The sequence below is a fragment of the Oncorhynchus mykiss genome, chromosome 26 (assembly GCF_013265735.2).
Source record: "Oncorhynchus mykiss isolate Arlee chromosome 26, USDA_OmykA_1.1, whole genome shotgun sequence".
Lineage (NCBI taxonomy): Eukaryota > Metazoa > Chordata > Actinopteri > Salmoniformes > Salmonidae > Oncorhynchus > Oncorhynchus mykiss.
This window is the reverse complement of record NC_048590.1, coordinates 9,000,742-9,015,762: the sequence shown is the minus strand read 5'-3', so window position 1 is coordinate 9,015,762 and position 15,021 is coordinate 9,000,742. Positions and strand designations below refer to the sequence as shown.

General features: G+C 45.8%; 1 protein-coding gene across 1 annotated transcript in view; it reads right to left on the bottom strand.

The window, feature by feature from the left end:
- Positions 1 to 275: 275 nt before the first annotated feature.
- LOC118936595 (ras-related protein Rab-8B) overlaps positions 276 to 15,021 on the bottom strand; it is a 33,373-nt gene continuing 18,627 nt past the window's right edge. Inside the window, exons 2-8 of the mRNA XM_036963210.1 lie at positions 10,534 to 10,594; positions 7,730 to 7,790; positions 3,375 to 3,452; positions 2,203 to 2,292; positions 1,222 to 1,287; positions 961 to 1,011; positions 276 to 808 (exon numbers count right to left, since the gene is read on the bottom strand). Of these exons, the coding sequence (XP_036819105.1) occupies positions 716 to 808; positions 961 to 1,011; positions 1,222 to 1,287; positions 2,203 to 2,292; positions 3,375 to 3,452; positions 7,730 to 7,790; positions 10,534 to 10,594 (500 nt within the window). The 3' untranslated portion in view covers positions 276 to 715. The remainder of the gene's footprint in view (positions 809 to 960; positions 1,012 to 1,221; positions 1,288 to 2,202; positions 2,293 to 3,374; positions 3,453 to 7,729; positions 7,791 to 10,533; positions 10,595 to 15,021) is intronic.

Sequence of the window (15,021 nt, the reverse complement as noted above, 5' to 3'; positions counted from 1 at the left end):
CCTGGTACCCAGGCATGGTGAGGGGTTGGAGGAGTGCTAGGTAGGTAGCCTGGTACCAGGTGATGGGGTTGGGGGTGTGCTAGGTAGGTAGCCTGGTACCAGGCCTGGTGAGGGGTTGGAGGAGTGCTAGGTAGGTAGCCTGGTACCAGGCCTGGTGAGGGTTTGGAGGAGTGCTAGGTAGGTAGCCTGGTACCCAGGCATGGTGAGGGGTTGGAGGAGTGCTAGGTAGGTAGCCTGGTACCCAGGCATGGTGAGGGGTTGGAGGAGTGCTAGGTAGGTAGCCTGGTGAGGGGTTGGAGGAGTGCTAGGCAGGTAGCCTGGTACCAGGCCTGGTGAGGGGTTGGAGGAGTGCTAGGTAGGTAGCCTGGTACCCAGGCCTGGTGAGGGGTTGGAGGAGTGCTAGGTAGGTAGCCTGGTACCCAGGCATGGTGAGGGGTTGGAGGAGTGCTAGGTAGGTAGCCTGGTACCCAGGCCTGGTGAGGGGTTGGAGGAGTGCTAGGTAGGTAGCCTGGTACCCAGGCCTGGTGAGGGGTTGGAGGAGTGCTAGGTAGGTAGCCTGGTACCCAGGCCTGGTGAGGGGTTGGAGGAGTGCTAGGTAGGTAGCCTGGTACCCAGGCCTGGTGAGGGGTTGGGGGTGTATTCTGCTCAGCTCTAGGGGGAAGCAGCAGGGCAGGTAAAGGCTGTATCAGTCCATGGAAAGGAGAGGACTGATCCACTAGAACAGTGAACATCTGAAGAAGTTGCTCTTCTTTGACCGGGTCTCTGTGATCTTGACCGGCCCACCTCCTCCTGGAGGACTGCTGTCGTTCTAAAGCGGGGGGGGATGGAAAGGTTTGTGTCAAAGGTCAATTACCACTCTTAAGATCCCATTGCTGTCAACAACTGTTGGAACCTACGTTCTGGATAAGAATACATCGTATCATATGAGCATCATCTGCAAAACAACAAACATAAACTCACTATTTTTCTGTTGAGTCTCGTCATTATGTCTCTTCCCAGTGTGAAAAAGGACTGTGTTTCAAAACAACAACAAAACAGAATGTATACTTCAGGAACACGTTGATTAGAGGAAAAAAATGTCCTGTTTTCAATGGAAAAAGACTGAGATAATAATGAATAAATAGGTATTGAACAGAACTCACCTCTTCCACATCCATAATAATGAATAAATAGGTATAGGGTAGGTATAGGTATAAATTAATAATACTGAACAGAACTCACCTCTTCCACGTTCAGGCTGGACTTGGCGCTCGTTTCTAGGAACTTGATGCCGTAATCAATCGCCAACTGTGACAAATAAAACATTATGAGAACAATTCATGTTAATAACTCAAGTTACAGATGTACCTTTAAAGATAATCAACAGCAGCCCCCCCCCCCCCCCCCCATGCAACACATTCCAAGAGGCATAGCACAGAACGTAAAAGTGATGTTACCTTTCTGTTACTAAAGGGAATTGTACTACATCATGAAGGGAGAACTGGGCTGGCTATGACAGACATAGATCATACTGTATATTATGAGTATTGTCAAACATACAACTGGGAGTACATTTGGGTTTGTCCAAAGATACTATGAAGAGCAGTGTGGGGGTTTGACCAAAGATACTATGGAGAGCAATGTGGGGGGTTTCTCCAAAGATACTATGGAGAGCAATATGGGGGTTTCTCCAAAGATACTATGGAGAGCAATATGGGGGTTTCTCCAAAGATACTATGAAAAGCAGTATGGGGGTTTCTCCAAAGATACTATGAAAAGCAGTGTGGGGGTTTCACCAAATACACTATGAAGAGCAGTGTGGGGGTTTCACCAAATACACTATGAAGAGCAGTGTGGGGGTTTCACCAAATACACTATGAAGAGCAGTGTGAGGGTTTCACCAAAGATACTATGAAAAGCAGTGTGGGGGTTTCACCAAATACACTATGAAGAGCAGTGTGAGGGTTTCACCAAAGATACTATGAAAAGCAGTGTGGGGGTTTCTCCAAATACACTATGAAGGGCAGTGTAGGGGGTTTCTCCAAAGATACTATGAAGAGCAGTGTGGGGGTTTCTCCAAATACACTATGAAGGGCAGTGTGGGGGTTTCTCTTTTCTCTGGAACGTTATCACATTGTTTCCAACGCACCCTGCAACAAGACATCTCAGACTCGTCAGTGCCTATTGGAAACACACAGAGACCCTGAACTCTGACCTCCGTACCTTTTCTCCTCGTTCTTTAGACACCTGTCTTTTGTCGTTCATGTCACACTTGTTTCCTAGGATCATCCTCTCCACGTCAGAGGAGGCATGCTACAGACAGACAGAGGAGGAGGAGACTCAGTTATACTACAGACAGAATGAGAGAAGACTGATTATTGCTACGGACAGACAGAATGAGAGAAGACTGATTATTGCTACGGACAGACAGAATGAGAGAAGACTGATTATTGCTACAGACAGACAGAATGAGAGAAGACTGATTATTGCTACAGACAGACAGAATGAGAGAAGACTGATTATTGCTACAGACAGAATGAGAGAAGACTGAATATTGCTACAGACAGAAAGAATGAGAGAAGACTGATTATTGCTACAGACAGAATGAGAGACGACTGAATATTGCTACAGACAGAATAAGGAGACTGATTATTGCTACAGACAGAATGAGAGAAGACTGATTATTGCTACAGACAGAATGAGAGAAGACTGAGTATTGCTACAGACAGACAGAATGAGAGAAGACTGATTATTGCTACAGACAGAATGAGAGAAGACTGAATATTGCTACAGACAGAATAAGGAGACTGATTATTGCTACAGACAGAATAAGGAGACTAATTATTGCTACAGACAGAATGAGAGAAGACTGATTATTGCTACAGACAGAATGAGAGAAGACTGAGTATTGCTACAGACAGACAGAATGAGAGAAGACTGATTATTGCTACAGACAGAATGAGAGAAGACTGAATATTGCTACAGACAGAATAAGGAGACTGATTATTGCTACAGACAGAATGAGAGAAGACTGATTATTGCTACAGACAGAACGAGAGAAGACTGAGTATGGCTACAGACAGAATGAGAGAAGACTGAGTATTGCTACGGACAATGAGAGAAGACTGAATATTGCTACAGACAGAACGAGAGAAGACTGATTATTGCTACAGACAATGAGAGAAGACTGATTATTGCAACTGATTGTTTTTAGGCTACCTGCTGCGGTAGCTTCACACCTGATTGGTTTTAGGCTACCTGCTGCGGTAGCTTCACACCTGATTGGTTTTAGGCTACCTGCTGCGGTAGCTTCACACCTGATTGTTTCTAGGCTACCTGCTGCGGTAGCTTCACACCTGATTGTTTTCAGGCTACTTGCTGCGGTAGCTTCATACCTCTTCAATGTTCCTGATCCAGTTCTTGATGTTCTCGAAGGACTTCTCGTTAGTGATGTCATACACTAGCATGATGCCCTGTTGGACAAAGGACAGGAAGTGACGTCAGAGGAAGTGACACGCCGTGACATTAACAGGAAAAGACCCAACCTAGCGCCATTCCAGACATGACCCGGTGAAATGTCTGTATGTCTGTGTTGTCGTCAAGTAAGGGGCTTGGGTCTTGACTGTTATCACTACAAGCTTGAAGCCCTTATAAACCCAGAATACTCTGCCTCAATAAAATAATAACAGGTTGTTTTTCCAAACATGTATTGACATATATAGAACCTGGTTAGTAAGCAAAACATAAGAACAGTACATTTCCTAACCGGACACACAGCCATGAATAAGGTGGAATAGACATCGTTCTGACATCGTAACCAGACTTCACTCTAGGGGTGTAGTATATCCTATAGGACACCATATCAGAGATCCTAGAACGTAACCAGACTTCAGTCTATCATTAGGGGTGTAGTATATCCTATAGGACACCATATCAGAGATCCTAGAACGTAACCAGACTTCACTCTATCATTAGGGGTGTAGTATATCCTATAGGACACCATATCAGAGATCCTAGAACGTAACCAGACTTCACTCCATCATTAGGGGTGTAGTATATCCTATAGGACACCATATCAGAGATCCTAGAACGTAACCAGACTTCACTCTATCATTAGGGGTGTAGTATATCCTATAGGACACCATATCAGAGATCCTAGAACGTAACCAGACTTCACTCTATCATTAGGGGTGTAGTATATCCTATAGGACACCATATCAGAGATCCTAGAACGTAACCAGACTTCACTCTATCATTAGGGGTGTAGTATATCCTATATTTATACTGTGGTCAGTTCCACTGCCTCAGAGTTCTAGTAGAATAGAACTCTGAGGCAGTGGAACTGACCACAGGATACATCCTCTTAAGGATCCGCCCCCTTTTATTCAAATTTCACCTAAAATGACTCATAACCAAATCTAACTTCCTGTAGCTCAGGCCCTGAAGCAAGGATATACACATGCTTGGTACCATGTGAAAGGAAACACTTTGAAGTTTGTGGAAATGTGAAAGAGATGTAGGAGAATATAACACAATAGATCTGGTAGAAGAAAATACAAAGACAAAACCAACCGTTTGTTTTTCTGTCACCATCTTTGAAATGCAAGAGAAAGGTCACAGCTAAAGCCATCACTCTGGTTGTAATTACGATAGTGTCCACAAGATGGCAGCAGAGGGTATGTGCAACGTTTCAGACAGATAACTTGAAGTATGAGTGAACTACAAGACTTTTAGTCCCCCCAGGTACATTTGGGCAAATCGTGAAGGAGACATTCGCATTCATATAAAAAACAATTCTGCAAGAATATTGTCAAATCTGTTTACTTGGACTTGTGATTTAACTTTCCAAGTATTAGTAGCCATATTATAAGTTTAACATTTGCAAAACAACCAGTTTTCGTAACTTCATAACTCTGAATATTCTTATACTTTGTGTCCAAAAGGAAAAGGCATGCTGTCGTAAAAGGTTAGCGCCAACATTTAGCGACAGAGACGGGGTTTCCTGATACTCCCGTAAAGCCCAGCTCATTGGCTATCTAGCTAGCTTTGTTTTGACCACCCGATTGGTGCTTATTTTGACAAAGAGCGTCATTAAAATGAAGACCGGACGCGTCATCGGCGCGCCATGAAGGCGTCGCTCTCTGACCAAATATGGTGTCCTATAGGATATACTACACCCCTAATGATAGAGTGAAGTCTGGTTACGTTCTAGGATCTCTGATATGGTGTCCTATAGGATATACTACACCCCTAATGATAGAGTGAAGTCTGGTTACGTTCTAGGATCTCTGATATGGTGTCCTATAGGATATACTACACCCCTAATGATAGACTGAAGTCTGGTTACGTTCTAGGATCTCTGATATGGTGTCCTATAGGATATACTACACCCCTAATGATGGAGTGAAGTCTGGTTACGTTCTAGGATCTCTGATATGGTGTCCTATAGGATATACTACACCCCTAATGAGAGAGTGAAGTCTGGTTACGTTCTAGGATCTCTGATATGGTGTCCTATAGGATATACTACACCCCTAATGATGGAGTGAAGTCTGGTTACGTTCTAGGATCTCTGATATGGTGTCCTATAGGATATACTACACCCCTAATGAGAGAGTGAAGTCTGGTTACGTTCTAGGATCTCTGATATGGTGTCCTATAGGATATACTACACCCCTAATGATAGAGTGAAGTCTGGTTACGTTCTAGGATCTCTGAGGAATACATACGAACGTGAATTGACTGGTTGAAACAACGTTCAGGGTGAGATTTTCACAGATTCCTTTCTTTGCAAATTGAACGAGTGGAAACACAAAATCGATCGTGCATGAGAGGAGACAGAGTAGAGTTAGTAGAGGTCATGTAGTGTAGAACAACAGGGAGGAGGAGACAGAGTAGAGTTAGTAGAGGTCATGTAGTGTAGAACAACAGGGAGGAGACAGAGTAGAGTTAGTAGAGGTCATGTAGTGTAGAACAACAGAGAGGAGGAGACAGAGTAGAGTTAGTAGAGGTCATGTAGTGTAGAACAACAGGGAGGAGGAGACAGAGTAGAGTTAGTAGAGGTCATGTAGTGTAGAACAACAGGGAGGAGGAGACAGAGTAGAGTTAGTAGAGGTCATGTAGTGTAGAACAACAGGGAGGAGGAGACAGAGTAGAGTTAGTAGAGGTCATGTAGTGTAGAACAACAGGGAGGAGGAGACAGAGTAGAGTTAGTAGAGGTCATGTAGTGTAGAACAACAGGGAGGAGGAGACAGAGTAGAGTTAGTAGAGGTCATGTAGTGTAGAACAACAGGGAGGAGGAGACAGAGTAGAGTTAGTAGAGGTCATGTAGTGTAGAACAACAGGGAGGAGGAGACAGAGTAGAGTTAGTAGAGGTCATGTAGTGTAGAACAACAGGGAGGAGGAGACAGAGTAGAGTTAGTAGAGGTCATGTAGTGTAGAACAACAGGGAGGAGGAGACAGAGTAGAGTTAGTAGAGGTCATGTAGTGTAGAACAACAGGGAGGAGGAGACAGAGTAGAGTTAGTAGAGGTCATGTAGTGTAGAACAACAGGGAGGAGGAGACAGAGTAGAGTTAGTAGAGGTCATGTAGTGTAGAACAACAGGGAGGAGGAGACAGAGTAGAGTTAGTAGAGGTCATGTAGTGTAGAACAACAGGGAGGAGACAGAGTAGAGTTAGTAGAGGTCCTCCATAGTAACACACACGGCCCTCCATAGTAACACACACACAGCCCTCCATAGTAACACACACACGGCCCTCCATAGTAACAAACACACGGCCCTCCATAGTAACAAACACACGGCCCTCCATAGTAACAAACACACGGCCCTCCATAGTAACACACACACGGCCCTCCATAGTAACAAACACACGGCCCTCCATAGTAACAAACACACGGCCCTCCATAGTAACAAACACACGGCCCTCCATAGTAACAAACACACGGCCCTCCATAGTAACACACACGGCCCTCCATAGTAACACACACGGCCCTCCATAGTAACACACACGGCCCTCCATAGTAACACACACGGCCCTCCATAGTAACAAACACACGGCCCTCCATAGTAACACACGGCCCTCCATAGTAACACACACGGCCCTCCATAGTAACACACACGGCCCTCCATAGTAACACACACAGCCCTCCATAGTAACACACACGGCCCTCCATAGTAACACACACAGCCCTCCATAGTAACACACACGGCCCTCCATAGTAACACACACAGCCCTCCATAGTAACACACACACGGCCCTCCATAGTAACACACACGGCACTCCATAGTAACACACACGGCCCTCCATAGTAACAAACACCATCCGCCCCAGTGATTGAATGGTCCAACAGCACTAGGGAAACTCCACTTGGGTCCTTCCTGTGTATACAGTCTCCTATCAAACTGGCCATTCCATCGTTTACACCACTTCACACAGAGCATACACATCTGTAAGATGGGCCTCGGCGTTAATTAACAAGCGGTACATAGATACATCTAGCTTAACTAGAGACACTGTTTAATATGGCTGGACCGGAGACATACGGAGGAGACAGGTCGACAGAGTAGGCTACAACTCATTATAAAAGATGGCTCCCATTCTGAACACACACACACACACACACAAACACACACACACACACACACACACACACACACACACACACACGATAACCTCCACGCGAGTTGTTTTATCTGTGTAGTTTCAGTCTGTGACCTTTTGGAGACCTGTGACAGGTGACGGATCTTACCATAGCTCCTCTGTAGTAGGCTGTTGTGATGGTCCTGAACCTCTCCTGACCGGCTGTGTCCCTGGGAGAGACAGAACAACGTCAGTACAACGTAAAAACCATGTTGATAGTGCAGTAGCTACAGCATTACTACATTACCCTAGGAGAGACAGAACGGCAGTACAACGTAACAACCATGTTGATAATGCAGTAGCTACAGCATTACTACATTACCCTGGGAGAGACAGAACAACGTCAGTACAACGTAACAACCATGTCGATAATGTAGTAGCTACAGCATTACTACATTACCCTGGGAGAGACAGTACAACTTCAGTACAACGTCAGCACAACGTAACAACCATGACGATAGTGCAGTAGCTACAGCATTACTACATTACCCTGGGAGAGACAGTACAATGTAACAACCATGTCGATAGTGCAGTAGCTACAGCATTACTGCATTACCCTGGGAGAGACAGTACAACGTAACAACCATGTTGATAATGCAGTAGCTACAGCATTACTACATTACCCTGGGAGAGGCAGAACAACGTCAGTACAATGTAACAACCATGTTGATAATGCAGTAGCTACAGCATTACTACATTACCCTGGCAGAGACAGTACAACGTCAGTACAACGTAACAACCATGTCGATAGTGTAGTAGCTACAGCATTACTACATTACCCTGGGAGAGACAGAACAACGTCAGTACAACGTAACAACCATATTGATAATGCAGTAGCTACAGCATTACTACATTACCCTGGGAGAGACAAAACGTCAGTACAACGTAACAACCATGTCGATAGTGTACTAGCTACAGCATTACTACATTACCCTGGCAGAGACAGTACAACTTCAGTACAACGTAACAACCATGTTGATAGTGTAGTAGCTACAGCATTACTACATTACCCTGGGAGAGACAGTACAATGTAACAACCATGTCGATAGTGCAGTAGCTACAGCATTACTGCATTACCCTGGGAGAGACAGTACAACGTAACAACCATGTTGATAATGCAGTAGCTACAGCATTACTACATTACCCTGGGAGAGGCAGAACAACGTCAGTACAATGTAACAACCATGTTGATAATGCAGTAGCTACAGCATTACTACATTACCCTGGCAGAGACAGTACAACGTCAGTACAACGTAACAACCATGTCGATAGTGTAGTAGCTACAGCATTACTACATTACCCTGGGAGAGACAGAACAACGTCAGTACAACGTAACAACCATATTGATAATGCAGTAGCTACAGCATTACTACATTACCCTGGGAGAGACAGTACAACGTAACAACCATGTTGATAATGCAGTAGCTACAGCATTACTACATTACCCTGGGAGAGACAGTACAACGTCAGTACAACGTCAGCACAACGTAACAACCATGTAGATAGTGCAGTAGCTTCAGCATTACTACATTAACCTGGGAGAGACAGTACAACGTAACAACCATGTTGATAATGCAGTAGCTACAGCCAGTGTTACCAAACATCAGTGTAAGAGGGCCTGGGGGTTCTCCCTCTAGTCCGTGTCAGACAGTGATACGACCAGCGGTGCCTAGTGCAAGGGACGACCCTGGACAGGGGATGAATAAGCAGGCCAAATGTGTGTATCCAAACACAGCTGAACACTCTTACACACGCAAGCTATCTCTGACTACAAGGCAGTAAACACTACACTTCAGATCTACTCAGGGCTGACAGAGGCTCTCCAAGCTATCACTGACTACAAGGCAGTCAACACTACACTTCAGATCTACTCAGGGCTGACAGAGGCTCTCCAAGCTATCACTGACTACAAGGCAGTCAACACTACACTTCAGATCTACTCAGGGCTGACAGAGGCTCTCCAAGCTATCACTGACTACAAGGCAGTCAACACTACACTTCAAGTGGCCTACTGGTACTCACCATTAACCTGACAACTCGCACTAAATTATTCAGCTGCTCTGTCGGTCCCCTACATACTTTATGCCATTATTGAAGATGTTTGTTGTGATGAGGGGCATTCAACAAAACAAAGTTGTCAACAATTGGATCATCTCTAACCAATCAGAGTATCAAAGCCAATGACACACTTTCAAACTGCTGCTTTACCCACGTGTGTTTTGGCTCGGTTTCTGGACCAATCAGACGGCCCTGAATGTGTTCCCATTCAGTGAAGGGTCGAGGAGGTACTCAGATCCAGACTCATTGTGGAGAAGAAACTAACATCTCTGGGCGTGGTGTATGGCTGGAGCAAGGAGTCTGGGTAACCAGGCAAACTCACCATATCTGGAGCTAGGAGTCTGGGTAACCAGGCAAACTCACCATATCTGGAGCAAGGAGTCTGGGTAGCGAGGCAAACTCACCATATCTGGAGCTAGGAGTCTGGGTAACCAGGCAAACTCACCATATCTGGAGCTAGGAGTCTGGGTAACTAGGCAAACTCACCATATCTGGAGCTAGGAGTCTGGGTAACCAGGCAAACTCACTATATCTGGAGGTAGGAGTCTGGGTAGCCAGGCAAACTCACCATATCTGGAGCTAGGAGTCTGGGTAACCAGGCAAACTCATTATATCTGGAGCTAGGAGTCTGGGTAACCAGGCAAACTCACTATATCTGGAGCTAGGAGTCTGGGTAACCAGGCAAACTCACTATATCTGGAGCAAGTAGTCTGGGTAGCCAGGCAAACTCATCATATATGGAGCCAGGAGTCTGGGTAACCAGGCAAACTCACCATATCTGGAGCAAGTAGTCTGGGTAGCCAGGCAAACTCATCATATATGGAGCCAGGAGTCTGGGTAACCAGGCAAACTCACCATATCTGGAGCTTGATCTTCTTCCCATCCAACTCTATCGTCCTGATTTTGAAGTCAATACCTGAAATCAGAGAAAAGGTGAGGAAAAACATTTCTAAAGTGTTAAACTACATCTGAGCCAGTGGGTAGGGGCTAACTGGGAGCTAACTGGGGGCTAACTGGGAGCTAACTGGGAGCTAGCTGGGGGCTAGCTGGGGGCTAGCTGGGAGCTAGCTGGGAGCTAGCTGGGGGCTAACTGGGGGCTAACTGGGAGCTAGTTGGGGGCTAGATGGGGGCTAGCTGGGGGCTAACTGGGAGCTAACTGGGAGCTAGCTGGGAGATAACTGGGAGATAACTGGGAGCTAGCTGGGGGCTAGCTGGGAGCTAACTGGGGGCTAACTGGGGGCTAACTGGGGGCTAACTGGGGGCTAGCTGGTGGCTAGCTGGGGGCTAACTGGGGGCTAACTGGGAGCTAACTGGGCGCTAGCTGGGAGTTAGCTGGGGGCTAACTGGGGGCTAGATTTAGTCCCCTGGCATCACTGGTATTGAACTTCACATGACGGACCATCAAGCCACCTATTAACACTGTTACAGACCATCTGGACTGAAGGTAAACATTCCTATTAACACTGTTACAGACCATGAGGACTGAAGGTAAACATTCCTATTAACACTGTTACAGACCATGAGGACTGAAGGTAAACATTCCTATTAACACTGTTACAGACCATGAGGACTGAAGGTAAACATTCCTATTAACACTGTTACAGACCATGAGGACTGAAGGTAAACATTCCTATTAACACTGTTACAGACCATGGGGACTGGAGGTAAACATTCCTATTAACACTGTTACAGACCATGAGGACTGAAGGTCAGCATTCCTATTAACACTGTTACAGACCATGAGGACTGAAGGTCAGCATTCTTATTAACACTGTTACAGACCATGAGGACTGGAGGTAAACATTCCTATTAACACTGTTACAGACCATGAGGACTGAAGGTCAGCATTCCTATTAACACTGTTACAGACCATGAGGACTGGAGGTAAACATTCCTATTAACACTGTTACAGACCATGAGGACTGAAGGTCAGCATTCCTATTAACACTGTTACAGACCATGAGGACTGGAGGTAAACATTCCTATTAACACTGTTACAGACCATGAGGACTGAAGGTAAACATTCATATTAACACTGTTACAGACCATGAGGACTGAAGGTCAGCATTCCTATTAACACTGTTACAGACCATGAGGACTGAAGGTAAACATTCCTATTAACACTGTTACAGACCATGAGGACTGAAGGTAAACATTCCTATTAACACTGTTACAGACCATGAGAACTGAAGGTAAACATTCCTATTAACACTGTTACAGACCATGAGGACTGAAGGTAAACATTCCTATTAACACTGTTACAGACCATGAGGACTGAAGGTAAACATTCCTATTAACACTGTTACAGACCATGAGGACTGAAGGTAAACATTCCTATTAACACTGTTACAGACCATGAGGACTGAAGGTAAACATTCCTATTAACACTGTTACAGACCATGAGGACTGAAGGTAAACATTCCTATTAACACTGTTACAGACCATGAGGACTGAAGGTAAACATTCCTATTAACACTGTTACAGACCATGAGGACTGAAGGTAAACATTCCTATTAACACTGTTACAGACCATGAGAACTGAAGGTCAGCATTCCTATTAACACTGTTACAGACCATGAGGACTGAAGGTCAGCATTCCTATTAACACTGTTACAGACCATGAGGACTGAAGGTAAACATTCCTATTAACACTGTTACAGACCATGAGGACTGAAGGTAAACATTCCTATTAACACTGTTACAGACCATGACAGACAGACAGACAGACAGACAGACAGACAGACAGACAGACAGACAGACAGACAGACAGACAGAGCGCTACAAGGTAAAAACTATCCCCTATAAGCGGTCTGTCAAGCAGTTTCTCTTACTGAAAAGTGGAGGTTCTGTGTGTATAAATCTATTGGCACGTAGTAGGTTGCTATGGCGTACTTCTGTAACCTGATGACAGACGAGCTCCAATCAGAATAGTCCTTAGTATATAGTTGAGTGCTGAGGGACAGCACACGTCACTAGCCAGTAACATGAGAGGAAACGTGGGTACCTGCACAATTACCAGTCTGTCCCTGGAACAAGTGTCACAATATTAAAACACAGAATGAGCTAGCCTAGCGCCAGCTAGCTGCGGGGCTTTGACACAGGTCTGGCAACCTGTTCCCTATATAGTGCGAATAAGGGTGCTATTCAGGACGCAGATGCAGACGGAGGGGGTGATGCAGGTGGGCAGGCTCACTGAGAGGAGAGGATGTGGTGTAGAGAACAGAGCACCACAGCAGGTTGTAGAGAGCAGTCTACCGGAAAAACACAGACCCACTATTTACACCAGATACTAAACAGACACTAGAGCGTTTGTCCCTCGGGGGGGGGGGGGTCTACGTAGCAAATGAGACATGTCTTCTGTCACAGTCGTCTGCTGCAGGCTAGAGTTTCAAACGCTTCCTGTAGGTTTAATAGCCTACTACCTTCAGTAAGTGCAAGATGAGGATGCTAGGCTACATTCCTGTTCTAGAGAACCTGCTGTGTTTCCTAGGGGTTTATACAGGGCCTTTACAATAGATAACTGCTGTGTTTCCTAGGGGTTTATACAGGGCCTTTACAATAGAACCTGCTGTGTTTCCTAGGGGTTTATACAGGGCCTTTACAATAGAAACTGCTGTGTTTCCTAGGGGTTTATACAGGGCCTTTACAATAGATAACTGCTGTGTTTCCTAGGGGTTTATACAGGGCCTTTACAATAGAAACTGCTGTGTTTCCTAGGGGTTTATACAGGACCTTTACAATAGAAACTGCTGTGTTTCCTAGGGGTTTATACAGGACCTTTACAATAGATAACTGCTGTGTTTCCTAGGGGTTTATACAGGACCTTTACAATAGATAACTGCTGTGTTTCCTAGGGGTTTATACAGGGCCTTTACAATAGATAACTGCTGTGTTTCCTAGGGGTTTATACAGGGCCTTTACAATAGAAACTGCTGGGACAGTGCTGCTCGCTAACTAACTCTGCAGCTACACTATACACGTTGAGTTGCTTTGCCATCGGCGCTGTGTCAATGTGATGCTCTACCTGAGGTTAGGAGAGGAGGGGAGGGGAAGAGGAAAGGAGGAGAGGGGAAGAGAGGAGCAGAGGAGAGAGGAAGAGAGGAGCAGAGGAGAGAGGAAGAGGACATGAGCAGAGGAGAAGAGAGGAGCAGAGGAGAGAGGAAGAGGACAGGAGGAGAGGAGAGGGGAAGAGAGGAGCAGAGGAGAGAGGAAGAGGAAAGGAGGAGAGGAGAGGGGAAGAGAGGAGCGGTGGAGAGAGGAAGGGGAAAGGAGGAGAGGAGAGGAGGAGAGGAGCAGAGGAGGGAAGCAGAGGGGAAAAGGGGAAGAGGGGAGGACAGAAGAGGAGCAGAGTGAAAGAGGCCAGGAGCAGACAGGAAAGCATCTGTATTCTAGTCCCTCTAATGTACTGCACCATATTCATCCAGGAGGCCGTAACCAGAGGTGTCTAGTGGAGGATATAACCAGTGGTGTCTAGTGGAGGACATAACCAGTGGTGTCTAGTGGAGGACATAACCAGTGGTGTCTAGTGGAGGACATAACTAGTAGTGTCTAGTGGAGGACATAACCAGTAGTGTCTAGTGGAGGACATAACCAGTGGTGTCTAGTGGAGGACATAACCAGTGGTGTCTAGTGGAGGACATAACCAGTGGTGTGTAGTGGAGGACATAACCAGTGGTGTCTAGTGGAGGACATAACCAGTGGTGTCTAGTGGAGAACATAACCAGTGGTGTCTAGTGGAGGACATAACCAGTGGTGTCTAGTGGAGGACATAACCAGTGGTGTCTAGTGGAGGACATAACCAGTGGTGTCTAGTGGAGGATATAACCAGTGGTGTCTAGTGGAGGACAGTAGTGTCTAGTGGAGGACGTAACCAGTGGTGTCTAGTGGAGGACATAACCAGTGGTGTCTAGTGGAGGACAGTGGTGTCTAGTGGAGGATATAACCAGTGGTGTCTAGTGGAGGACAGTGGTGTGTAGTGGAGGACATAACCAGTGGTGTCTAGTGGAGGACAGTGGTGTGTAGTGGAGGACATAACCAGTGGTGTCTAGTGGAGGACATAACCAGTGGTGTCTAGTGGAGGACATAACTAGTAGTGTCTAGTGGAGGACATAACCAGTAGTGTCTAGTGGAGGACATAACCAGTGGTGTCTAGTGGAGGACAGTGGTGTCTAGTGGAGGATATAACCAGTGGTGTCTAGTGGAGGACATAACCAGTGGTGTCTAGTGGAGGACATAACCAGTAGTGTCTAGTGGAGGACATAACCAGTGGTGTCTAGTGGAGGACATAACCAGTGGTGTCTAGTGGAGGACATAACCAGTGGTGTCTAGTGGAGGACAGTGGTG